Raw genomic sequence first — 26,691 nt, forward strand, 5'->3', positions numbered from 1 at the left:
GAGGCAGGTGGATCTCTGAGTTTGAGGCCAGCCTGGTCAACAGAGTGAGTTCCAGGACAGCCAGGACTACACAGAGAAACCCCGTCGGGAGAGAGGGAGAGGAGGGGGGGAAGGAAGGAGGGAGGACCTTAGTGTCTTTTGAATAATATGTACATTTAAAATATCCCAGATACATTTTAATCTTAATCAAAATTTGCTCTAAGAAAAACAGGGCTTATAATTTCTTTAATGTTGTTATGAAATAAAGTAACCTTAATTCATCTTTTAACATTAAGATATTGGTGCTGTTCATTATTTTTTCAGTCAAATATTGTTCAAACTGGGCTTTAAATAACTTCCTTACTATGAAAGAATGCTTAGACTGTGCTAAGTTTTCTGGGAAATGGGTTTTCACATTACAGTTCAAGAGCATAATTATGTTAGCACTGTCCATATGACAAGCTAACTAAAACTTACCAAATGTTTATCCGCTCATCCCACTTGCCATGGAATCCACTCCCCAGCAGTGCTTACACCTAGAAACAGAAGGGCAAAGAGAGAGGAAGGATGGCTCAAAGTGTCCAACTTGGTCTTTGTGCTGTGTGGAGTGTGTGTGTGTGTGTGTGTGTGTGTGTGTGTGTGTGTGTGTGTGTGTGTGTGTGTGTGTGTGTGTGTGCTGTGTGTGTGTGTGTGTGTGTGTGTGTGTGTGTGTGTGTGTGTGTGTGTACACACTACTGCAGAGGGGTAGAGAAATAATAATAATAATAATATTCAGCCTTTGTGGGCTTCATTTTTTTTCAAGTTTCTGAATCTGAAAGTCCCTCATTTGGAGGATAAGTCACTCTTACAAACTATCCATTTGGAAGGTCCCCACCCTTACTTCATCATGCAGGTAAAGGCTAGTTTTTATAGGCAGCCCATTTTGTGAGTCTTCTATGTTCACAGCTCACACCGCATTAGGCACTGTGGTGTAATCTTTATAAAAAGGTAAGATTCACTGAGTGGCCTAAAAGTGCTTATCTGTGTCTCCTGATACTATAAGGCTGGAACTCAGGAAATGTGTGTCCCTGGAAAGTACTCTGCAGAATGCTTCCTGTTTCCACGCTGAGCACTGATAAGATGCTAGGATGCAGGTTTCCCACCCATAAGTATTTACAGACAGACATTTTAGTCCACATACAGGATTCCAGCTCAGTAGTCTTTCCCAGTTTCTCCTTGGGAAACCTCCTTCCCTGTATTGTTTCTTTATCTGCAGCTGACTAAAGGGTTCCTTTGGCTTAAACCCTGGGTAAATGATTGATAAAATAGTCTTTCCTTGGTTCCAGAAGGGCTTAGTCAGTATAATGAAAATGATTTCCTTGGATCTCAGTGCGGGTTTGAAACTTTTCTCATTGGCTATGTGGTATTTTACATTATTTTTACTTGGCAAATTTTTCTCTGACCATGGTGAGATATGGTACTAGTCATTCCACAAACACTTAACGAGCTTGCTCTGTTGCAATTCTACAGTTAACCTTTTGTTGGGAAAAGCTTTCACACTATAAAAATTATTGAACCGTGAGATGCAAACCATTTGCCCATCTTCATGCGTGGAAGCAAACAAGGTCATTTTGAATACTAGATGAATAGCTTTGTCCTTTGTCATTGTACTTTTCTCTCTTGCTTTCTTAACTTGTTTTTTCAGTGGTTCACTTGAGTCTCCTGCCTTTCTAGGTGGGTTGCCTATGAAAAGGAACACTTCAAAGGCCAGCAATTCCTACTTGAAGAAGGAGACTTTGAAGATTGCAGTGCTTGTGGGGCATTAAATGGCCCCATCATGTCTTTCCGGTACCTACAGGCTGTGAGTTTGCTTTCTTGACATTCATTTGTATCTGTTTTATATCCTCATGAAAACTAGATGTGATTCTGATAGAGCCTGAGGTTACACACAGCACCCAAGAGCATCCAACTGAACAGGGTTGGGTGTCTGCTTTTCTTGCCTGTGATGATTATCATAGAGTATCTATGGTTTTTTAAATTTTTTTAGTTTTCGAGACAGGATTTCTCTGGGCTGGTCTGGAATTCATTTTGTAAACCAGGCTAGCCTAGAATTCCCAGAGATCTTACTGCCTCTGCCTCTTGAGTGCTGGGATTGCAAGCATGTACCACTACACCTGGATTACTTTTTACTTTTCATCCATAACTATTTTTTGAGCACCTCCATTGTTAGATGCATAGTGATAAACATGGCATGTAGTAGACAGAGCCCCTGCATGCCAACACCCAGAGCAGGCAGTGTGCTAGGGAAGGTCACACAGAGATAAATAGCATTGTTGGACTATGACCAGATTAAGTACTTGGATACCTAGAGAATGGGCCCTTGGACAGTTCTCCCTACTTAGAGTACAGAGGCCTGCATAGAAAAGATGATGGCTCAGCTGAGGCTCCTGCCCAAAGTCACCCAAGTGAAAAGTTTGCAGGATGGACAGACGGCATGAAAGGAAAACAAAGGTGTTATTTTGTAGCAAGAGATTGATTGGCCCATGTTAAGTCTAGACTTGAAGCCATAGGTTCTCAGCTGGGGGGTCATCTTTATCCATGTCGCCCTATCCGGAGACATTTTGGATTGTTGATGTTTTGGGGGATGTGGGTTTACTGACATCTAGTGGGTAGAAGCCAGGAAATCCTGCTATAGCCCTGTGTTGGACAAGTCTTCCCCAACAATAAAAAATAACAGGATGGACTATGAGGACAGCTCATTGGGTAAAAGCACTGCTGCCAAACCTGATGATGCACATGGTGGAAGGAGGAAACTGATTCCCTTAAGTTGTCCTCTGACGTATGTATACACGCACACGCACATGCACACACACACACACACACAGTAATGACAACAACAATAGTAGTGAAGAAACTTAGGGCCACAGATCCTCACAGTGTTGAAGTTGAGAAACTTGAATGCAAGTAAGGTCTGGTATGTTTAGAAAGTATAGTTAAGTCAAGATATGAGAGAGAACTTTGGCAGGATAAGTCCAAACAGTGAAAGACGACCTAGTGCCAAGAAAAATTCATTCATCTTTCTTGAGTTGACTGTTAGTCACTCGTGGACTTTTAGGCCTAATTGATATTAGAAAATTAGTGGCTTAGGGAGAGTATTTTGGTGACCATTTGAAATAGAATAGTTAAGAGGGAGATAATGTTGGAGCTAAGAGGTCTAGAATATGATAGAATTCCGGGTAGAAGTAGATGGAGGCCAGAGAGATGCTGGGTACTGGAGTGTTGCTAGGATATTGGGGCTTATCCGATGTGACTTTGGTACCTTGACCTGCCCTCTGGACTTCTTAAAGTCTCAGTAGTGGTTCTCAACCTGGGGGTTGAACAACCCTTTCACAGGGTTCAAATATTTAGGTACCCTACAGATCTGATATCCTACATATCAAATATTTACATTAAGATTCATAACAGTAGCAAAATTACAGCTGTGAAGTAACAACAAAACTAATTTTCTGGTTGGGGGTCACCATGCCATGAAGAACTTTATTAAAGAGTCATAACATTAGGAAGGTTGAGAAGCACTGCTATAGAGGAACATGTTTTCTTAATCATCCGGGTGTTGTTGTAATCTCTTCCCAAAATGATGTCTATTCTATTTCTAGGGTGTTTCTCCAGCCCTCCCTGAGGGAGGTGACACTGAAATGAGCAGTCATCCCAGGCACACATAGAGTTTAGATGCCCACAGGGACTATGCCCTCTGGTGCTTAGGTTTCTTCCTGTGTGACACCCCGCTCCCCCTACTAGACAGGAGGAGCTGGAAGAGAAGGTGCACAGGGGACAAGGGGGAGTTGCTTTTTTCATAAATGATCTTTTTTGATAAGAAAGTAAGTTTTTTTAAAGAAAGGTCTCCATGGGAGAAATGGAGGTTGAATACAGGAGTTGCTTTTGAAGCACGAGATGGATAACTTTAAAAATGTTAATTCTGATACACAAAGGACACGTGTCCCACACGAGCACCAACAGGAAAAAAAGACAAAACGGAACCCCATGAAGCCTGCTTTCCTCCTTAGGGCACTGTGGCCACAGGCACTAAGGAGTTTGGGGCCACGATGCTAGTCATTGTTACTCAATATTAAATACTTAAAAACAATTCCCCAGCCTACTGAAAAGGGAGTCAGGTGGGAGCATTAATGCTGTGGGAAACATTTAGGAAGGAAGGATTAGGCCTCTCTGAACAGCAACCATGACTAAAGCAATCGAACAAAAAGCAGGCCCAAGTTACTGGCTGGACTCTGCCAAGAGTTAGAAATGCAAGGAGGACTATCATAATCAAGAGAGCTAAATCAAGAGAGATTTGATGTAGACCAGAGCTTTTTGTAATATATGATAGAAAAAAAAGTCATAAAAAAGTCATAAACACATTAATTTCTGCTGTGCACAAAAGTTTGTGCCATGTATTCAAATTATGAGCTAGTTTTTGTAATAATAATTAAAAGTGCTCTTCAGATAAAACCTCTTCTGTGCTAACTTTAAGTTAGATTTTAGGATGACATTATAATCCTCAACAAAAATCTTAGTATTTTCCATTTATTAGTTTATGGCTTTACCAGAGACTTGCACTAATCTTGACAAAAGCTCTCATGAGTCCACTGAACATGTTGGGGGTTAGGCGGATTGAAGAGCGAGTGTGTCTTCTATAGAGCAAATTTCATAATACCCATTTTCATTGTTCCAAATACATGGCCTTAAAGAGCACCTGCACAGCAGAAATTGGGATTTCCTCCCATCAGAGGCTCATTAGGTTTGTTAATTCACTGGAGCTATTCGTGTAGGGTCAGCTGGCAATATATAACGTATGTTTACACAACTTTCAGATGCAGCTCTAGAAGGCTATTACTAGTGTGCACCGGATGAATTATACTAAAAGAACCAGGCATTTTTAGGCATAAGATGTTTGTAGATATTGTCCAAAGTCTTTAAAGACCTGGTATTCAAGTTATGTGTTAGAGATTTGTATATTCCTCAGCCAGGCACACAAAATGGGAAGGAGTGATTCTGGCCCTGAGCTGGTATGACGGACCTTTTCCCCCTGGGCTGGGATGTCTGTAACCTGGGAAAGGGGGAAGCATGGCATTCCCAGTCTCATTAAAGTCATGTGAACTCACCATGCTAGCAGTCAGGAAAGCTGTGTCATGTGGTGCATGGTGTCCACTCAGATATCCTGGCTGCAGCACATGGAACACTCTGGATTTACTAAGGTCAAATAGCGGATGTGTTCCTCCGGGACAGTGGGAACTGTGCCATGGAATGTTTTGAAGAGGACGAGGAGGAATGCATTCCCAGTTCCAAATGAGTCACTCAGATACTCACGTGTAGCTGATTGCTTTTTCAGAAAGTGGAACACTGGAAGGAATGCAGTGGAGTTCAGACTTTGGGGTGGAAGAGTTTTTATTCATTCTCTTCCTTGATAAAATGTACTTGGCATGCCTGTTTCCCTTCAGTTTTATGCAGCTGCCTGTTTAGATTTACTTCTGCCCTTTGATTTTGCTCTTTGCTGGGCCCAGCATCTGTCTTCAGACCTCTGAGCTCAGGTGGAGTTGGAGACCACTATTTCCTTTAAGTTAATGGTTTCACCAGGTCTCCACAGGCTCCTAGATTGCAGTGTCCACCCAGGGTCATAACATAGGAGCTCACTGGCTGGATCAGCCCAGAGGGTTTATGGAGTTTGAAAGTGGTCACATTGCTGAGCCCTGTGATTCGTCTTTGGGCTTACAACAGTGCTCAGTTTTCTCTCACAGGTGGCACTGTACTTGAGACTATACTGAATAAGTCAAGTGCCTTACAAATAAAAAAATAATGATACAGCTTTTGAAGTCATTCCACCATTGTTCTTTCTCCTTGAGCTGAAAACCTACCCTTGTCTGCATTCAGTGACTTAAATGTCTAGAAAAGACCAGGGGTGTGGTAACCTAGAATTCATAGGCAGACCCTAGACATGGCTACAGGTATCTGCTCCACTCAGTTCTAGAACAAGGCACTTAGATGCTTTGTTTCATTGTCTTTGGGGTTTTCTGGGTGCTGGGAGGCCAATCGAAGGCCTCATTCATGATATGCAATCACTCCACCGGGAACTCCATCCCCAGGTTTTTCCTTTTGTAAGTCTGTATTTTGTCCGTGTGACTTCTAGATGGCTATCCTCAGGAGGTTGGACCCAGCCAGCACTGGCACATGATGAGCACACAGATTGGCTCTGAGCCCCAGCTCTGGCTTCCAGGGTTACTACCTCAATACTGCCAGTCAGCTGGGTCTGATATGTGTTTGACAGGCCTGAAAGAAAAATGCAGAGCAGGACAAAGCCAGGGTATTGGTTCAGAGGGAGAGAAGAAACTGGGAAAAGATAGAAAACGAAAGCTCTAAAGCAAGAAACACCACAAATAAAATCAGGAAGCAGAAAGAGAGAAGCTACACCACGTGGGCTTTCCCTGCAGTCCACTGCTAAGGCTTTGGGGGTGGGAGACAATGTAGAAAACTCAGGGTGTCTGAGTATGTTTTCATGGTCCTGTGTGCTCTCAGCACATACTTTCTGTAGCGACTCCTGTGAGAAGAGGTGTCCCTCCTCTCCTTAGCTCCAGGCCTCACAGTCACACATGGCCTGAGCCTCCAGACCACTTCTCAACTGACTCTTCTTGCTGCACCAGCTCTTCTACTATTCACACAGTGTGGTGTGTGCAAGTCATGGCTCAGGTCAAACACATCCCTGCTAGCACAAGTATTTGAGTGAGTGGGCAGATAGACAACACACATGCAATGCCTGTGTTTTTCTGTGACCTGTGAAACAGTGATCCAAAACACTTCTCAGTTTACTGTGCTTCCCAGTCATATGGTCCCAACACCGAGTAAATACCAAGTACTCGCAGAACCAGAGCAACCTAGCGATGGAGACCTAGGGAGTTTGAGTCATGAGAAATGGGGAAGAGAGGTCACTGTGACTGAGTGCTGCCCCTGAACCTTTCCATTAGGTTCAGATCTGGTTCTGCTGGTCACTGTTGATACTGGTTCCTGACAAGCACCAGCCTGAGCCCTGTTCAGCCATCGCTGGGCCCTCACACTTGCTGTAAGCTGGCCAGTGCACTTTCAGCGTGGAGGAACAAAAGCGTGTCTGTGTCTGGGAGCCTCTTAGGGGGAAGTTCCCAAAAGGTGATCACAGATTATTAAAGTCTCATTCCTCATATGGCTTAGCGTGTGTGCGCACCCCCCCCCCCCGTGCTTGTGTGTCTGTGTATTTGTGTGTGTGTCTGTAGGTCAGAGGTTGACATCGCATGTCTTCCTCCAAATCTTTCTACTTAGTTGTTCCAGCCAGGGTCTGTCATGGAAACTGGACATTGGATTCAGCCAGAGAGTACCAGATGTGCTCTACTGGGCCCAGTTTTTTGTTTTGTTTTGTTTTGTTTTTGTATTTTTATAAATGTATACAGTGAAATTTGATCTTAACTACTCACCATGTCCGCCTCCCGGCTCCCCTTATATGTCCCCAATGTGTACCCGCCAGCTTCATGTTCCTGCCTTTTTAAAATAAAAACGTTGGTAACCCATCAGGTCCAGTTAGTGCTACCTGTGTGCATGGGTGTAGGGCTGTCCTTTCATTTCTATGCTCCCCACTAGCCATGTGGCCTCCATTCTGTTTCCCCAGGTGAGATGTGGAGCAGCAGTGGCACTCAGTCGTGCAGTGTCCCTCCACACCACCTGGGGAAATGGAGTGGCGGTCACTTGGCTAGCGAGGACCTACTCACCATGACTTTGAGTCCAAATCTGTATTCATCTACCCTAAGCTGTTAATCATTGGTAAAAATGAAAGGGCAAGAGCGTACAGAACAAATATTGGTGGCATTACACATGCAAAAAGGAATGTTGATAGAGAAATTATATATACATACATATGTAAAATCTTTTAACATCAATTGAGTTTATCATTGGATAGAGAGAAAGAAAAATTGTTCAGTATTTTTTCGATTTTCATAACATGTATGTTTTATTATATATTATTTAAATCTCTTCCTTGAAGGGCTTCGACGCAAAATTGCATCTAGTCATTTTAATGTTTCTTAATTTACCAGTGAAATGAGGAATTTATGTGTTTGGCTCTGATGTTGCCCCTGTGAGTGGCCTCTGTCTTTATTAGATTATGTGTATATATTTAAAGTTTTCATAAGATGACAACTTTAGAAACAGTGTTTGATTATTGAACAAGTAGCTTTTTTAAAGCTCAGTTGTATTGAGGGCTCATAAAACCATGCTTCCTGTTGCTCACAGTACATTGTTTTTACTTTGCCTTGTGAGATTTTGCTCAAGTGAAAGTTTTGAGTATTTTCTGTAATTATTGTTACATGTGATACATCTAATCCTAGCAGTTTACCTAAAATTGGTGACTGATTTCTATTTATTTGACATGTATTCTTTTCAGATTAGAGCAAAGCCAGACTTAATGTTTTTCTGTAAACCATATAGCAATCTAGATTAAGTTTCTGTAATCTATATTGGAGTAGAGATTATGTTGTATTTCATGCCTTGAAGGTTCTTCCTGGAATTATTTGTGTGAACACTATCGTGACAGTATGTGGAATTGTGTCGAGTGTGTGTGTGTGTGTGTGTGTGTGTGTGTGTGTGTGTGTGTGTGTGTGTATGTTTTTAAACAACCCTCTTCCCTCTTTTCAGAATTTTATAGAATCCGCTATCACACTGTTTGAATCTGACCTTGAAAGTGGGAAGTTCATTGACATTACAAATCAGGAAATTTCAGACTTAGAAGAAATTGGCTTTGGCCGGGAAACAAGATCCATCCATGTGAAGAGTGGAGTGTACGTAGCACCAGCCTCAAGAGCCGGGGGTAGGGGGAAAGTCGTAGGGGCTTAAAGCTGGGAGCTTCTTGATTCTACTGCTCTCCTATTCTCTCCCTACTAGATGGGTTGCCTACTGCCAGAAGTTCTTCTGTGGAGACCAGTACATCTTAGAGAAAGGAAAATACAAATGCTTTTTTGATTGGGGAGGATCAAGTAATACAATCTTGTCAATCCGACCAATCCAGCTGGTGAGTGGAGTGTGGGGCAGACCGATGGCCAGAAGCATGTCACAGGGTCCAGTTGACTGTGTAGAACATTGTTTTAATGTGGTTAGATTTGGATTCTCTTTTTGTGTTTCTGTATACAGTAAATAAGTCTCTACTGGTTGTGGAGGGAGCTAGTATATCTGAACACTACTTGAGGCATCCCTTTTATAGACCCAGTTCATTCAGCAGCATGGTTTCCTGCTTCTGACTTGTTAGACACTGTGCTGACTCACTGGAGACACAGGATGAGTGTGCCTGCCCTGATGGCTCTTGATCTCTTAAAGGGAGAGACATTCATGGGCAGTTAATGACAGTGGGGCTAAGAAGAAGATTAAGTGTGTCGTTCATGCTGGAAGAGGTAGAGAAGGACACTCCATTCATGGGAGTTAAGACATTGCCAAAGGAAAGGATACCTGGGATACCTTATGGGAATTCTTTAAGCAGAAAGAACAGCCCATCATAGAGGGAGCTGTGTGTAAAACCATAAAGTGTCAGGCACCGTGGCCGTGGTAAACGAGAAGTACCACAGAGTGGCTAGGATGTCTCTGCCTTAGTGTCAGAAATTGAGGCCCATGCACTCTTTTCCCCTAGCTACAGGAGTACTCAAATTAGTCATGACTACTAAAGTCATTCCAAGAAAATGCCATAGGTTCTTGGGGACAGAAGGGGTCACAGCAAGGTGAGGGAATTTAGTAAATTGGTGAGGTCATAAAAATCTTTTTCTAGGGATATTTGCAAAACATTCTAAAGCCAGCTAAGATGATATGATGCCATTTTTAAAACATCTTAATGTCTTTCAGGAACCACTTGGAATAAATGAGCCTCCACATTTGGTATGTTTCAAAATAGTCTTAATGTGTCATTGTTGGAGTATTTACCAAAAGCATTTACAATTTCTCAAATCTTTCTCTTTCCCTGAGATAACTTTTACATGTCTATGTGAAAAAGCAAGTTTCTGTTGTACTCGGTGTCTTTGAGCAGAGAAGTGTCCTTTCTGTGATTTGGATTGGTTGGGATTTGCCACAGCATTTCCTCCTGACAGAGCTGGTGCTCTGACCATAGTGGGTCCTTGGAACCTGACCTCTGTCTTTCCTATTGCCCGCTCTGTCCCTGTCACTGTCTCGCTTAGTAGCTCATATCCCAGCATTCCTGGAGGAGCAAAGAGCTTGCAGCCCCTCTCTCACTATGCTTATTATGTACACAGGCTTGGAAAACATTTTTACTACATTAATTTCTTTATTTTCTGGGGAGGGGTGTGCTCCCCTGGCCTGGTACATGTGTGTGGCAGGCTGAGGACAACTGGTTTGCTCTTAACCATGTAGATTTCTGGTCTTTACACTCAGGTCATCAGGCTTAGTGACAAACACCTTTACCCACTGAGCCTTCTCATTGCCTTGTACAAGGATTTCATATACTTGTATGATTTTATTAAAGCTCTAGTAACCTTAAACCTCCCTGTCTCTCTCCAGTTTCTCCCCACCCCCTGGTGTGTGCACACATGTTCTAAAGGGTTTGGCTAGGACACGAAAGCCTAGTGTTGGTTTACCATCTGCTAAGGTCTAGTAACTGCTTGCTTAGTACTTGTAATAATTCTGTGTTTATTAACCTCATGAACGAACATAAAACTTGAGATTCTGAATTGAAGTCAGTGACATTATCATACAGCTAGCGGAAGGAAAGTAGACATCCTGTAGTTTGTTTTCAAGGTCTTACATGAAAGGAGGACTAGACAGGGACAGAGACACAATGAGAGAAAAACAGGGGAGGAAGAACACAGCTCTCCCCGCCTCTTTTAAAATCCCTGTGCAAAGCCCATTCGGTGATTGATGATCAGTGACATTGACTATTGTAACCCGGTGTAAGTCTTCTCTGAGTGTATACAGTTTTCATGTCAGTGTCTTAACATTTCAGTCCAGCTTAGTTCAGTCCCGTTCTCCTCACTGGAAATGCTTTGAGGTTTTTATTAGTTCCTATTTAGCGGAGACCTTGGAGAACAGTTCCTCTTTGGACATAATTGAGTAGTTGTGTTTAGAGACAGTTCCTGCCAGAACCTTGAGTTTGGATTTTTGGAAACGTCCAGCTGTGGGTCTTTAAAGCACATGTTTTTATATGAATCAATATAACATATGTAGCTAAAGACATTAACGGGGGAGGGGGATAATTTCAAACTGTTTTTTTTTTCTTTTTTGAGTATCTAGTGCAGATTAAACATCCCATTCTTCTAAGTTCTTTCCCCCCCTCCCAACTCCTTGCTCTTTGTTTTTGAAAATGAACTTCATTGTTTGGGGCCAGATTGCTGGATTTTCTTTATAGTGTTTCCAGACGCACTGGAAGAGGGAAGTGGTAGACTACACCCAGTGAATCCCCTGTGCTTCTTTATTTCTAGCTGCAGCTCCGTGATTGTGAAATCAGCTTTTCAGACAGGTTTATGATAGCTGATGTTTGGTAATGTGTGTACAAAGCCTCTTTGTTTCTACAGCATCAGATCCCCTGAGTTGGCCCATTTTCTTGTTTAGATTGACCTAAACAAAAACAAGCAAATCTTGGCTGTGTTTACTTACGGTATTCTTCATGTCTGGGTAAGGATGCAGTTACATTTCAGGGCTCAAGTCCAAGAGGAAATTCTTCATTTTATGTTAATTATCTCAAGGGAACCTATAAGCCGCTCAAGAGGGATAAACTCTAGAAAATGGGTAGAGAGTAATATATACATCATTAGCGTCATAAACATAGGATTGCTGGTTTTGTAGGCATGAAAATATACATTTAATTGTTATACAAAAAAAAAACAGCATTTATGGTGGAGAGTGCTTTTCTCTTGAGATGCAGACCTGTCACTAAGTTTGATTATCAACTCAAGATTCACATGGCATAGTAGGTAGAGCTCTCCATTGTTGGAGGTGATGTTTAATTTTATTTTTATTTCCCCCAAAACAAAAACATTAAACAGAGTATGGATCATTGTCATCTCTCCAACTTAGCAGGTATTGAATGTCATAAACATTACTAGATTAAATATTACAAAAGTTTATTTCTTTTCAGGCTATAGTGAGCCAGTATTCTAATCTATCCCCCTTTGACTTAGCCAACTGCCTTGGATTCTTAGGACCTTTCTCAAGTCTATTTGCAAATATGATTGTTTAGAATTTCTGAAATACTGAACTGTTATTCTGCAGAGAAAAAGAAACCAGGTAATTTCTTCTGTCGCATAACTTAGCTTCAGTGACTTTGAAGTGATGGAGTTTATAATGGCTTTGCTTGCTGTTGTATAGAGCAGCGGCTCTCAGCCTGGGGGTTGCAACCCCTTTGGGGGTTTGCATATCAGGTGCTTACACTAAGATTCATAGCAGTGCCAAAATGACAGTTATGAAGTAGCAACAAAATAATTTTATGGCTGGGGGTCACTGCAACAGGAACTGTTTTAAAGGGCTGTAGTATTAGGAAGGTAGAGAATCACTGATACAGGGGGATTTTTATACATTGAAAGCCCAGAAACACCTAGGAAGAACTATTTAAACAAAGAAAATCTTGCCTGGGTGATCAGGAAGGTAAAATTTCTATAGGATATTTAGTTGAAACGAGAAACTGATTTATATAGGATGTAATTGAAGATGCGAAGAAAGAGGTTTTTGTTTGTTTATTCAACAATCTTTGTGCATCCATGAAGATGGTCAAAATGGTTGGGGAAGTATTAGAGAGAAGGACCTTCTTAGAAATTACCTTACTGTAAAGGAAAGGAAATAACCTTGACAGTCCCTGCTGATCCTGTGGAGTAAGTTGAGCAGGCTATCTGTGTTTGGTCAACAATTAAGTTACTGGATTTTTAATTTGTCAGGTTAGACCCCATTATATTTTCTTCATGTGTATCATAAATGAAAAATTACACAGTAAAATAGATTTCTATGAAATCTTACTCATAAAATGTTGATAATTTCTTCCTCAAGAGGGTAGTTCTAAGGAAGAAATATGGTCCTGTGTGTAAAAAGATACCTCGTCATCAAGTGGCAGAATTTTATTTTCTTTCCTCCCTCCCTCTTGCTTTTCTCACTCCCTCCTTTCTTCTCTCCATTTTCTTGCTTCTGTAGACTTCCCTGGAGGAGGCTGGTAGTTATAGGCACATTTCCACATGGTCCATGGTGATGCATGCAGTTTGAAGATAACTCATATCTGTTTTTTCTAGTTGCTTAGTTTCTAAGCAACCCATTGGGCTGTTTTATATATCTATTTTCCATTAGGGTCTAAAGGAAAATACTATAGTGATTTGTGTAGTTAAGTTTTCTCCAACCTTAATTTTTCAAAACCACCATCACTTAATTTCATTAGGAGTGGAAACTACAACTTAATTGTTTACAGGTCCTGAGCATAGAGGTGGCTTGTAATATCCTGAGGATGCTTTTGTGGATGGCGTTATTGTGAGAGTTGTTCTATTCTGATGCACTGATGGGTGGCCAAAATCAGGTGGTTATTTTGTAGGTTTGGCCTAATGTTTACTTAACCACATACTTTCTCATTTTAGAGGCAAAAGAATAAACTCAAGTTTATTCTTGTCCTGCCCCCGAATTGTTGGTGTCTAGAATTTGATATTTCCTCACTTGATGGTGAAATGTTGAAGTGTAGTGTTTTTGTTGTTGTTATTTGGAGTGAGGAGCTGGGATCGGGCTCGTGCATGCTGAGCAAGTTCTGTACTGACGCTCACATCTCTAGCCTGAATGAAAATGAACATTGTGACACATACATCTCCTTTGGGACTTCCTCTTTTCTTACTGTCCTGTCTACCTGAGAAAGAGCCTGACTGAAATGTGGTAGATCTTCTTCTCCTTAAGACCGGCAATCCCTTGGTGCTTGGTGCACCAATACAGTGTGGTTTCTCAACAGGAAGTCACATTGTGAGAGAAGCCACAGTTGTTCAGGGCAGCATTGGTGTTCTCACTTCCTAGCTTTTGGCTGATCTTCAATATCAGACCAAGCAGAGTCAGGCAGGATGGGTCTGTCAAGAAACAGATCCCGTTAGAGGACCCTTGGGAAGATGAAGGCGGTGAGCATCCATGGCTCAAGGAGTCTTGTTTCTGATGGCTGCCTGGGTAGGAGGACTGTGTGCAGGTCATTTGTTACCATGCCTTCCTTTACTATGCAAGCGTGTCAGTGCAGCATGCCCCTTAGGCCAGGCCAGGTAGAGTCTCCAGAGGTTTAGGAAATAGTTATTTGTAGAGCTCATTAGTTTATTCTTACTTTTGATGCAAGGCCTCGAGAGCTGCAACTTGCTGTTTTCAAGCTCAAAAGGGAATTTTAGTTGGGACTTCATTGTGTGTTTGTCTTATCTTGACAAAAAGTCAAATGATATTCAGCTATAAACTGTATATTTAAGATATTCTTACCAGAAAACTGAAGAAGCCATAACCCAGAATGTATGACATGGATGCCTCTCTTTCTTTACTGTAAATCAGGGGCTAATCCCACACAGTTTGATGCAAACTATGATGAAAGTGATAAATACTGAAATTCCATTCTCACAACCAAGTAAGAAGAAATAAAGGCACATTAAGGAGAATGTTGCTACTCTTCACATAACTTTACTGATAGTAAATAAAACATGAATCTAATACCCTGCTGGACGTTTGAGTGTGTTAAAGTGCATTTGCTTGTGATGATGTTAATGGCCATTTCACAATCAATTACTACTGTGTTCTCACAGCTCAAAGCCTTCAGCAAACCGGGCTTCCAAGGCGAGTGCATAGATTTTATAAAAGAATGTGCTGACCTGACCTCATTCTTGCCATCCTCCTTCAAGGTTCTCCGTGGCTGGTGAGTGTGCTTCTCTACTCTTCTGCTCTTACCTAAAACCAAATTTCTTTTTAAGTTTTCAGAGGGAAAGCTTTTTTTCTTTTTCTTGTGCCTACACAGTAAAATTTTTTTTTTTACCTTTTTAAAAACAGATCAGTTTCTAACTAGTCTGTTAATCTTTCTGAATTTGTAATTTTAGTGATACAGAGTATAAAAAAAATGTTGATTATCCAACTTTAAAGGCCTTTTAATGGTTTTATTTCTCAATATTTTCTTAGATGATTTTCTAAGATTAATGCTTATGTTGTATGCTTATTGTACAGCATAATAAAATGTCATAAAATAGCCGCTACTTATGTCTAGGCAAGTGTGGTGATACGTTATTTATGATTTACTAAAGCTTGCCTAAGAATTCAGAAAGCAAAGCCAGCCTCAAGCTATAGCGCTCAGGCAGTGTGGTACACACCTTTAATCCCAGTACCCAGGAGAAAGGCAGATGGATCTCTGAGTCCAAGACCACCCTGGGCTACCAGAGAGTGAATCAGAGCACACGCCTTTAATCCCAGGATTTGAGAAATGCAAAAGGTGGAGGCATTCACTCTGAGAGTTAGTCTCCAGCTACACTGAGGAGGGCATAGCAGTCTGAGTGAATCTGAGGAGCAGTGAAGTTGGAGCAGTTTGAGAATAGACCCTGTAGTCTCTTGATCTGAGGTGTAGAGGTGAGAGCTAGTGGCTGGCTGCTTTGCTTTTCTGATCTTCAGCTTGAAGCTTGAACCCAATAGCAGTCTCTAGGATTCTTCTTGTTTATTGTGATACAGGTATACGATATATCATTCCTGTTTGCTTAAAATAGTTTTTATATCTGTTTCACAATTAAGGAATCTAGTTTGGAGTTAGGGTTCTGGAACTACTCCTCACCTTTTTTGTCATTTAATCATTTTTCAAAAAAAAAAAAAAAGACCTCTAAATTCTTTATTCTTCCAATTCTAACAGCATGGTCAATCTTTTTCACATGTGAAGCTGTATGATTCTTTGGGCTAAAGTGTAGTCTATTGTTTCTATAATAAAATATCTGTGACACAATATTACTATTGTAGCCATCTTTAAGTCTGTAGTTTGGTTGCATTCACCACATTTCCGGTGTCTACCTAATAGCACTTCCGAGTCCCTCCTGCTTGTCAGTATACCTTTCCTCTCCTGTGAACAGGTCTCGATCGATGCCCCACATTGCAGTTTAATATATTCCCTCATCAACCTTTATCTCTAGTCGTTGTTGTTAAGGCAGATCAAGTTCATCTCTTCCTTTCCCAGGCCGTGTACCATTAGCTGGTCTCATTGTCCTTGCCCCTCCACCAGCCAGTGGTCTTGTCCATTGGGCAAGGCCAGATGGCGACTTGGCAAGCTCTGTCCCTGGTGCCATTCCCTGTCCTGGTATCACAGAAGCCAGCAGCCACTGGTTTAACTCGGTGAATAGGAACAGCTGAATTGTGGTGAAGCTTTACTGGTGCACATGGAGATTTGCATTGTATATGTACCACATACATATAAATAGCGTTCTTTTAATTTTAAAAAGCATATAAAATTTTAGAGATCATTTCAGCTTGTGGGCTGTATTGAGAGTAAACAATGGGACTGTCTGGTACGCAGTCCTGGTTTGCCAATCCTTGCAAAAGTTGTGGATCATTGATAAATGGAGCCAGCAGGTAGTATTTATTTATTCTATTGGATGTGTTTTTAAAAAAAATTTAGATACTAATAGAGCTAGTATGTATTATTTCAACATCACCTACTTCTTGTTGTCCCTTAAATAACTTCGAGAAAGCCTTCGCCGTTGGAAATAATTTCTGGTACTAAATGGAGGGCTTGTTTGTTCCCCACTGTCCCAAAGCCACCACCTTTCCAAGTTGCTTTTTACTTTTCAATTGCCAGGTAGACTACTCACGCCCCTTCCTTACCTACTTGTCTCCATTAAGATGCAGAATTTTAAGACTTGCTTACTACTCATCCAGATACATCCAAGCGGTGGTTTCCTTCTGTGTTTCCTTCTTCCAGTTTGATCTTTTCTGTATCTGTTACTGTTTTTTATATTTGCTTCCAAAGGGTTTGAGGATTTTACAGCACTAAAACGTAAAATCTTGTAAGTTTAGAAAGATTACCTGCCACTCTTTTGTAAGAAAGAAATATAGTGAGGTCCTGAAATAGTTTTCATACTATTTGGTTTTGAGTTTCTTCTCCACTAATGTGAAAAAGAATATGTTCTACAAAATGAATTTTCATTTATCAAGTAAAAAGAAGTGCTGAAGTTTTCCTGCAGGAAAGTCTTTGTTTTCTCTCCCAGTGCTGAAATCTAGGACAAATTAGACACGTATGCCCTTATATGCTGGAAGTATAAGTATTAAACTCTAAATGAAAAGAATTTTAGAAGCGTGGAGACAACGCATCTTAATGAAGTAGTTACTCAGCATCTAGTTTTTGTAGGAGACCTGGAGATGAGCCCAGTCCAGTCCTTCCCAGCTGTGAAACTTTGGACAGTGGGTCATCATCCCTGGTATACAGAGTCCTCCCAGTCCAGTCCTTGCCAGCTATGTAGCTCTAGGCAATGGGTCATCCCCTGGTACACAGACTCCTTATGTGCAAAGGAGGAAGGATAAATAGTACCTCCTCTAAGAACTATCTTTTCCTCCTGGTGCTGGGAATGGAACTTAGGGTCTCACCTGTGCAGGGCAAGTGCTCTGCCGCTGAGCCATGCTCCAGTAGACTCTTAAGCACTAAATAGAATACTGCAAATGAAGGATTCAGCTTCCTGCCTAATACATTTAAAAGCCTTGATAAATGTTGGTAGTGAAACATTCATCAAACAGGATAAAATGACAGTAAAGTGCAATGCCACCGACATTCCTATAGTAATACAGAATTAACGTGGTCTAGGTAAAGTACAGACAGTACTAACATTCTTCAATTATGGGCTAAAACTTAAATGCACCCTAACTAAACCAGTAATAGCCAATAAATTTTCCCTTGGTCTTCTCCTTTAGAAAAAGCAACCTTAGCCAGGTTCTTGCCATATGGTGTATTGACTGCAACTTAACATGAAGGATTCACTTCAAAAAATGTTTTTCTCTTAACTGTATGATATAAAAGTGACAGATACACTTTAAAACTTTCCCCCAAATAGCTTAATTCCTGTGATTAATCATGATAATAATTTGATCCCAGGGTTTTTTGTTTTTCTTAAAAGGCACTAAATTTACAAAATGTTTTTAGTGTAAAGTAGATGTCTTTTTATTTTAGGTTTCAGCCCTGCCATTTAATGGGTGAATCTTAGGAAAATTGCCTTAACTTTTATAATGTTTAGTATAGTATGGTGATTGTAAAAATGAACTTGTATCTTCAACTTAAGCCCTTATTGAGGACACCATGAAACAGTGTCTGTGCCTCATGTCTGGGGCATAGTAAGCAGAAAGAAAACAAGAGTAGTCACTGTTTGTTGACCGGCACTGCCCCAAACTGCCATGACTTGTGTACTAGTTTCTACAGCTGGATGACAGGACAACCTTGAGGATGAAATGTAATTTGAGTGTCTTACTGCTTGTTTTATAGCTGGCTCCTGTATTACCAAGAAGATGTTTTCTATCACCAGTGTGTATTAGAAGAAGGCCTCTACGTTGACCTTGCTTCCTGTGGCTGCCCATCAGCTAGAGTCAGAGCTCTCAAGCCCATTGACTACGTGAGTGATGTGCTGACCTTGTGGTTATGAGACAGAGCTGTATATGCACCTGGGGTGCATGCATTAGAGGCAAGCATTTGAGTCCAGCTGCACCACCTCCCAGCACTGTAACTCTAGGCAAATTAGGTTGTCTCTCTGAACTTGAACTTGCTAGTCTGCAAAGGAGGCAGCAGTACCTCACAGGGTTCTTAACAAGTCCGAATTACAATAATGTACATGAAAGGCATAGCTCTTTGAAGAATAGTTTATAGCATGAAATTAGAAAATTATTACAATGGGAAATACCAAATTACCAAAAGAGGAGTAGTTTAATTATTGGTCATTATGAAATTGAGGTTCACTCCTGAAATCCAGCCAAAGGTAATTTGTAGGAATGTAATCTCCAAGCATTAGAGTAATGTAGACTTGTGCTTAAATCTCAGTTTGGCACTTCTCTTCATCTTGGTTGAAACTGGCAATTTTTCTCATATAATAAGAACAATAAAATTGACTCTCTAAATCCACTGAAGTATTAAATGAGATGCCCCAAAATTGTTATAGCTGCTTAATTATAAATAGGATACCATAGTTACCTTTACATTGTAATTGATAGTTTTTCATCATGACTGAGTCATAGGATAATTTGATACTTGGGTTTCCAAGGTCCATCAAGACATAGAGCACCATTGGCATTGACTTTAAACTTGAATTTAGGAAGCTAGGACTTTAATGCCTAGTCTGTATGAAGTTATCTGAGTCCCCATGGAGGCCCATATTTGTAGAATAAATAAATTCTTCTTTGCCTCACATGTCTTCAGAAATGTAAGCATCAGAAAACCAGTATCCGCACTCTGGGCTGTCAGGCCTGGGCTGCTGTTGTCTAGGGTCTGTGCAACAGAAGTGATGAGAGTCCAGAATACGTATTACGATGATTCTGCAAGGACATGTCTGGTCAGAGTTTGAGGAGATGTATGCAGAGCTGGTGAAGAACCCTAGATAATAGTGAGAGTGTCAGACCTTCCCACCGGAGCTGACCCCAGGATAATGCCCAAACTCAGCTCCTTTGATCTGAACCTTAGCAGAGTCATCTTGTTTCACAAGGCATTCCTGGAGAGAGTATTCTTGGTATCAGACTAAGAATAGCATCTTGGCTGAGGAGAGAGTAGAAATAGACTTCTTGGTGTCTCTCACTTGGCACAGGGACACTAACTCAAAAGAATAAGTGGCTCCTAATGCTTCCTGTCTGTCACTAAAATGGTAAGAGGCACAGAGACAGGAAATGTGATATTGTCATACAGATCCTGGTCGCATTGAAAAAGCATTGGAAAGCCATCCACATTAACAAGGAAAGGGATTTAAGTTTTAAAGGAAATTCCCACTGGTCACATCTACAGAGATAATAATGCTTGGTGTTAATTAACTCTGAAAACAAAAGATGTCCTAAATATGCAAGCACTTTATTAAAAGGGTTTTGCAAGATTTTTAATTTGGTGAACTGAATCAACTACAGTTTAGGTAATCTGTACAAAAGTAGAACCCAATGACTGCAGTGTGATGGGGGACGCCCTTCTGTAGGCTGTGAATATGTGTTTCTCCTATTGGTTGATGAACAAAGCTGTTTTGGCCAGTGGACAGGCAGGATGTAACCAGACAGGACGTATAGGTGGGGCTACCAGACTAGGAGAATTCTGTGAGGAGGAACACAGGGAGTCCCGAGGAGATGCCATGTAGCTACTGGGAAGGTAGGATGCCTGGGCATTCTCTGGTAAGCCAAAACCATGTGGAGATGCACAAATTAGTAGAAATGGGTTAATAATTAAGAGAGAGCAAGCCAATAAGCCTGAGCCATCAGCCAAATAGTTCCTAATCGATATAAGCCTCTGTGTGTTTATTTGGGACTGAGTGGCTTCAGGGCTGGACAGGACAGAAACTTCCATCTACAGGAATGCTTAAAAAGTATGTGCAGGGCATTTTCTGCCCATCAGGAAGAACATGTGAAACTGACTTAGTCACCAGAAGGCCAGCTTTTGCGCATGCTATTTGATATAAAGTATGTGTGTTGAAATCAGTGTACCTAGGCCACCATTCCCTGAAAAGGAGCCAACTCTCCAGGTGCCAGTCACATGTAGTGTCCATGTCTCTTTTCCCTGGACAGTCATAGACCCTGATCTTCTGTTTCCCCATTCTGTCTGCTTTGTCTCTCCACTGTGGTCTTGGGACGATAGCCCATTTTTATATATGTGCCTATGCCACAATCCAGTGTGATTCCAGACTCCTTGCAGGAAATGTTTCTGCCTGGCTGGCTAAGTTTATGTATAAGGTAATCTGTTGGCTTTGCTTTGGATGATGAGTATTGCAATTTGCAAGGGTATTGCCTGCAGTTTTGTAGATAATATTAAGACCTATTACCTGGTACCATAATTGAAGAACCTTAAGACTTCATCTTCATATGGGATCAGTGTGTTCTATAAATGACAGTTTTATCCAAACTAACTTCCATCTGTAAAGATGGATGCTACTGTCCTGGGGCCCTGGGGTATGTAATCTGTAGTGTTGTAATAATTTCACAGTGAAAGCAGCTTTCCTGCCTTGTTTCCACATTGTTTTTAATTTGGTTCCCACTAATATGACCTGGGACAGTCTCTTACTTTATCCGGTGTCAGTTAACACCTCAGAAACAAACCGTTAGAACAGGTATTTCCAAACCTTTAACAGCTTTTAGTTCCAGTGCAGATAAATACACTGTAAGAAATATAGTGGGCATGAAAAGGAACTCCATCCATCCCTACTTCTCATAAGGTTAAAGGGAATGTTGTATATTAACTTCGCAGAAGCCCCAGAATCTTAGTACTTTTTGACACAGGTGTTTATAGATTTGTTTTTTCACGTCAGTCTCACCCATCACAGAGCTGTTGAGTGGCTTCATTTCAGACTGAGCATTGATTGTAACTTTCTGATGTGTCTTATTGGTAGACGAGTGTGATCGGATCATCTTTGATCAGGGACAGGACTGTTGATGAGAGTGGAAGACAGGAGAAAATAAAAACCAGCCAGAGAGTCACACAGGATGCTTTTGCACAGGCAAGGTGCCACGTGTCTGCTTCTGTTCTATCGCTGAAAGTTATTAAGACAAAGACTCACCAATGGGTTGGGAAAATTGGCTTTTTTCTTTCCTCCCCCAGCACTGGTGAAGTTGGCAAGACAGTATTCCAACAGTCCACCATACTCATAGGAACTCAGGTTGTCTTTGTTTGGGGAACACGGTGGGGAAATTTGAAAGACTTCTGTGTATTCTTCTTTCTGTCCTTGTCACAGAGCCAGTGTCCTTTTTAAAAAAGAAAAGGATGGTGACCTGTCAAATGACAAGCATGGTACGTGATAAAATGTGGTCAAGATTCCCTCTTAGATTCCTTATAGGATCTACGGTGGGAAACTCATTGGTTTTGATCAGCATCCAAAAAAAGTAAGAGCAGAGCAGGTGGTGCAGGAAAGTGAACTTGGAGCCCAGAGGTTTCATCCAGCTTGTCTTGGAGTGCGATTGTTTTCTTTAGTGTAAGCTTCAGATCACCTCAGAGCCGGTTCCTTTGGTTGTTTCTCTGAAAGACTTTTACCAACCTTGCTTGGTGTCCCTGGTGATGATGACCAGATGTTTTTTCTAAGATGAAAGAGATCAGCTGTTAAGTTTAAAAAAGCTTACATGTTTGGCTGAAACCGTGGCCGTCTATATTTAGAAATGGTTGTATTGGGTGCAGAAGAGCACCCTGAGGACAGGAAGGTCACGCACAGTGTGGTGGTGGCATGCGTGCAGGCTCCGGCAATAGAAAACACAACTGTAATTTGTAATCAGTAAGTTGGGAGAAGAAAGTTTAAAGGATTTCTATCATGCTTTGATTGGGGAAAATGTTTATTTTATTTATTTATTTTGTTTTTTCGAGACAGGGTTTCTCACTCTGGAGACCAGGCTGGCCTCCAACTCACAGAGATCCACCTGCCTCTGCCTCCCGAGTGCTGGGATTAAAGTCGTGTGCCACCAATGCCTGGCAGATTGGGGGAAAATGTTTAAAGTGACTGAATTCTCTGTAGAAATATTAAGAATACTTCAGCATACTATTATTGAATATTCATTCTACATTTGCCTACTCAGTGTAGTTACTTTGAACCTATCATGTACCAGACATTTCAGGAAGCACTAAATAAAAGACAACAGAGAATTAGATAATGTAGTGAGCTTGTGTCATGAAATGCAGATGTTCTCTTCCTCCTGCACCTCAGAGTGTGTTTCCCAGATACCTGTCCTTGGCCACTTTCTCTCTTTTGGTTTCTGTTGCTATAGCTCTACCTCTCACCTCAGTCAACATAGCCAATTCCAAGTCTGTGTCATAAGCAGCAGTCTGTTGTCCCTAAAACCTCCATGAGTTCCGAGTACATCCTTGGCAGAAGTTCTGTAGCAGCATCCCATTTCCCCTCATAGATTTGTTCTTCTTTCAGCCTCCAATTGTGTTGAAATGCATCATCATTACTAGCCCTATCTGCTGGCACTGCCATCTGTCCTTGCTCAAGTCACTTTGTGATTTCAAACATCTAATCGGTAGCTGAGTACTGGATATTATACTGTATTTTTTCCGCTTCCCTCTCCTCAATACACTTTCTCCTCTCTCTCTCTCTCTCTCCTCCCTCTCTCCCCTCTTTCCTCTCTCCTCTCTCTCTCCTCTCCCTCCCCTCTTTTCATCTCTTTCTCTCTCCTCTCTCTCTCCTCTGTCTTGCTCTCCTCTCCCTCTTTTCGCCAAACCACTATGAAGCCTGTGTACTCTCTCCCTCTGAGCTGTCCATTCATTTCTTTCTTTCTTTTTTTTTTTTTTTTTGGTTTTTTGAGACAGGGTTTCTCTGTAGCTTTGGAGGCTGTCCTGGAACTAGCTCTTGTAGTCCAGGCTGGTCTTGAACTCACAGAGATCTGCCTGGCTCTGCCTCCCGAGTGCTGGGATTAAAGGCGTGCGCCACCAACGCCCGGCTGTCCATTCGTTTCTTATGTGCATCTTATGTGTGACCTTGTGGTACAGTCTCGTCCCTGCTCTGCTGTCAGTTCTCCTTCATGAAGCTCTCCCTCCCCTTGCTCCCTGCCAGTGCCCTTCATCATTTTCTCATTTTGTGCTGTTTTGTAGAAACAAATGCACGTTTTGTTTCCTCTGCTTGTGGCCGTTAAGATCTAAATTAAATAACCACAGGTAACCTCATGTCTGAAGCATGTCTGAGTTTGCTTTTTATTACTGTCACAGAATACCATGGCCAAAAGCAACTAGGGGAGGAAAGGGTTTATTTCAACTTACAACTCTCAGGTCACATGTTATCATTGAGGGAACACAGGACAGGAGCCCAAGGCAAGAACCTGGAGGCAGGAACAGAAGAAGCAGAGGCCATGGCGGAAAGATGCTTTACTGGCTTGTTCCTCATGGCCTTGTTCAGCCCTCCTTCTTATGTTCTGGACCGCATGCCCAAGGTGTGGCACCACACACAGTGGCCTAGGCCCTCCCATGTCAATTTGAATGGAGAGACTATTGCATAGACTTGTTGGATGGGCATGGCCTCATTGGAGGAAGTGTGTCACTGCGGGTAAGGGGTAGGCTCTGAGGATACTGCCCAGTGTCTCAGTTGACTTCTGTTGCCTGGAAGATGGAGGATTCTCAGCTACCTCTCCAGTACCATGTCTGCCTGTATTCCACCAAGCTCCCTACTGTGATGATAATGGGCTGAACCTCTGGAACTATAAGCTGCCGCCTCAACCAAATGTTCTCTTTGTAGTGTTTGCTGTGGCCATGGTGTCTCTCTCTTTACAGTACTAAATTCTAAAAATTCTAAGAAAGACAGTGACTTATAGTCCCCTCTGCTTAGCCAATGATCATGAAAATCAGGCGTGCATTGTTTAATAATTAGACAAATGATGCAAACTTACCAAATATAAACAGTAAGTAGCTGTGTGTAGTTCATTCTTGTTCCCTAATTTATTGCATAGCAGGAGCTGGACTTTGAATTTGCCATGGACTTGGATCTCATCCTCTTAAAATGTTTCATGTAGCTTTGTAAGTTAAAGGATAATGGGGGAAGCCATCAACCACTGCCATCCATTGATAAAGTGCTTCAAAGCCCATCAGGCTGTTTTAAGAATAATGGGCAGAGACATTAGAGTAGGATACCTGAGCAGTCATTGGCTGTTAGAGGAGGTGAGTGTGACTTCCAAGCTGCCAAGCTGGGACAAATAAATGTTGGCCCAGTGTCTTGTTGGGTAGCCTGTGACTACATTACCATGGGAGCAGAAGTCTGACCTTGTTTCTCCAGTGTCTCCATGGTGGCTTGGCCTAGAAGTTTGGCTTCTATGATGAGTGAATACCTCAGGCTTGGTACTTTACAAATGAAAAAAAAAAAAATATGTGTTTAGCTGATGATTGAGGGATATGGGAAGTGCAAGATAGAGCTTGCTCGTGGGGGCTGCAGAGTCCTCAGGCAGCAGGGGTGGGGTGGAGGTGTGCACACTGGGTGGGGAACTGAGCTCCCTAGCTGTAGTCTCTCCTCTTCTGTTAAAGAACATTCTCCCTGGATTCAGTCCCCACTCTTATGGCCTCATTTAACCTTAGTTACCTCCCTCCCAAAGGCCGCTCTTCCATCCACCTGTGCTGTGTGAGCTTATATTCCTTACACTTTATGATGAAGATTACATTTCAGCATGAGTGTTCGTAGGGACACTGAAACAGCATTGCCTTAATGAATTACTGAAAAATGTGGTCACTTAGCGGGAATTCACTGTCTTGCAATCCTAGAGGCCGGAAGTCTGAAATAGTCTGTCTCACTGGAGTAAAACTGAGGTGCAGATAGATTTTCTTTTATAAATCTCTAGGTGGTAAAACACTTCTTTATCTCTTCTAGAGGCTACTAGCTTTTCTTCATTGTGACCGTGCTGGTCTCTGAAGTGTATCTGTTCCCTGTGGCTTGTGGCTGATCTCTGACTGATTGGCCTTGCTTTAAGGACCTTGTGGTTATACTCGGACTATCTCTGTAATCCAGATTAAGATTCTTAACTGCTAGTTATGTCTGTAAAGTTCCCTTTTCTGTATCCACTGATTCCCAGAATTGGGTTGATATTTTGTATGTTGTGAATGGTCAGGCATCAATTACTCAGCCTGCCCCAGTAAGCTACAAATTGAAAGAATATGCTTGCAGTATTAACTTGTAAAGGTTTCATGTATAGAATACAAGCAGAACTCTTCCAGTGAAGTGAGAGTCAGCAAAGGGTATAAATCCACCATTCATAAACTGAGCAGCACATGACTTACGCCACACAAAAGATATTAACCCTCAAGGATGATCACAGGAATACAAACTAAAACAATAATGAGACACAGTTGCTACCTTTCTTTTTAGATATAAGTCCTTGAAAATGTGACAGTACCAAAATTTGGTTTCACTGCAGAATGACTGCAACTGTAGTTGGTTGACAGGACTTCACTGCCTTCCAGTCCTGGAGGCCTGCAGATGAATGTGATTGTCACATGCAGCTAATAGGAGCAGTGCAGCGACAGTGGGGGCAGTCTGAGGGTGTTTTGGTAACCCTGGGAGAGAAAACAGCAGCACATTGGAATACGAGAAAGTAGGCAGCATGAAGTTAGCAGCAGGCAGCTGTATGCATGAACAGCGGAGTTCCAAACGCCACCGGCAGGAGAAGCAGGAGAAGCCGCTTTAACCTCAAGAGTTTACATTTAGGTGTGCTCAGTACATTTCATTCACCTAAAGTTTTGATACAAAATGTTGTATATTGAACTCTACTGTTGGTCGAGCATTAAATACCAGAAATCTAGGTACATAGAGGAAAATGGGGGCGGGGTGTTGCTACACATAATCTCCAGTTTTAGTTAGCCTTTTACTAATTTTAAGCAAATGAAAGTTAGAAGACTATAAAGGTCTCAACGTGATATATGATCCGATTGAGGGGCTAAATGCTAACAATCCTTTTTAGAATTATACTAATTTTCCTATTATTCATATTATCCCTATTTAATAAAAATATTAGCTATTATCAAAAATGTTATGTAATGTTAAATACTTCATTACACGTGGTATTAAAAAATTAGAAGATGTTGATAGTTTCATATTCAAGGAAATC

At 41.5% G+C, this 26,691-nt stretch overlaps 1 protein-coding gene across 2 annotated transcripts in view; it reads left to right on the plus strand.

Moving 5' to 3' along the window:
* The window catches only part of Crybg3 (crystallin beta-gamma domain containing 3), a 104,163-nt gene that overhangs the window by 59,080 nt on the left and 18,392 nt on the right, over window positions 1-26,691 (plus strand). For both annotated transcript variants that reach the window (XM_035444432.1, XM_027412443.2), the window contains exons 12-17: window positions 1,693-1,819; window positions 8,665-8,807; window positions 8,911-9,037; window positions 9,856-9,888; window positions 14,748-14,857; window positions 18,437-18,563. In XM_035444432.1, the coding sequence (XP_035300323.1) occupies window positions 1,693-1,819; window positions 8,665-8,807; window positions 8,911-9,037; window positions 9,856-9,888; window positions 14,748-14,857; window positions 18,437-18,563 (667 nt within the window). The remainder of the gene's footprint in view (window positions 1-1,692; window positions 1,820-8,664; window positions 8,808-8,910; window positions 9,038-9,855; window positions 9,889-14,747; window positions 14,858-18,436; window positions 18,564-26,691) is intronic.

The sequence above is a fragment of the Cricetulus griseus genome, chromosome 4, assembly GCF_003668045.3.
Source record: "Cricetulus griseus strain 17A/GY chromosome 4, alternate assembly CriGri-PICRH-1.0, whole genome shotgun sequence".
Lineage (NCBI taxonomy): Eukaryota > Metazoa > Chordata > Mammalia > Rodentia > Cricetidae > Cricetulus > Cricetulus griseus.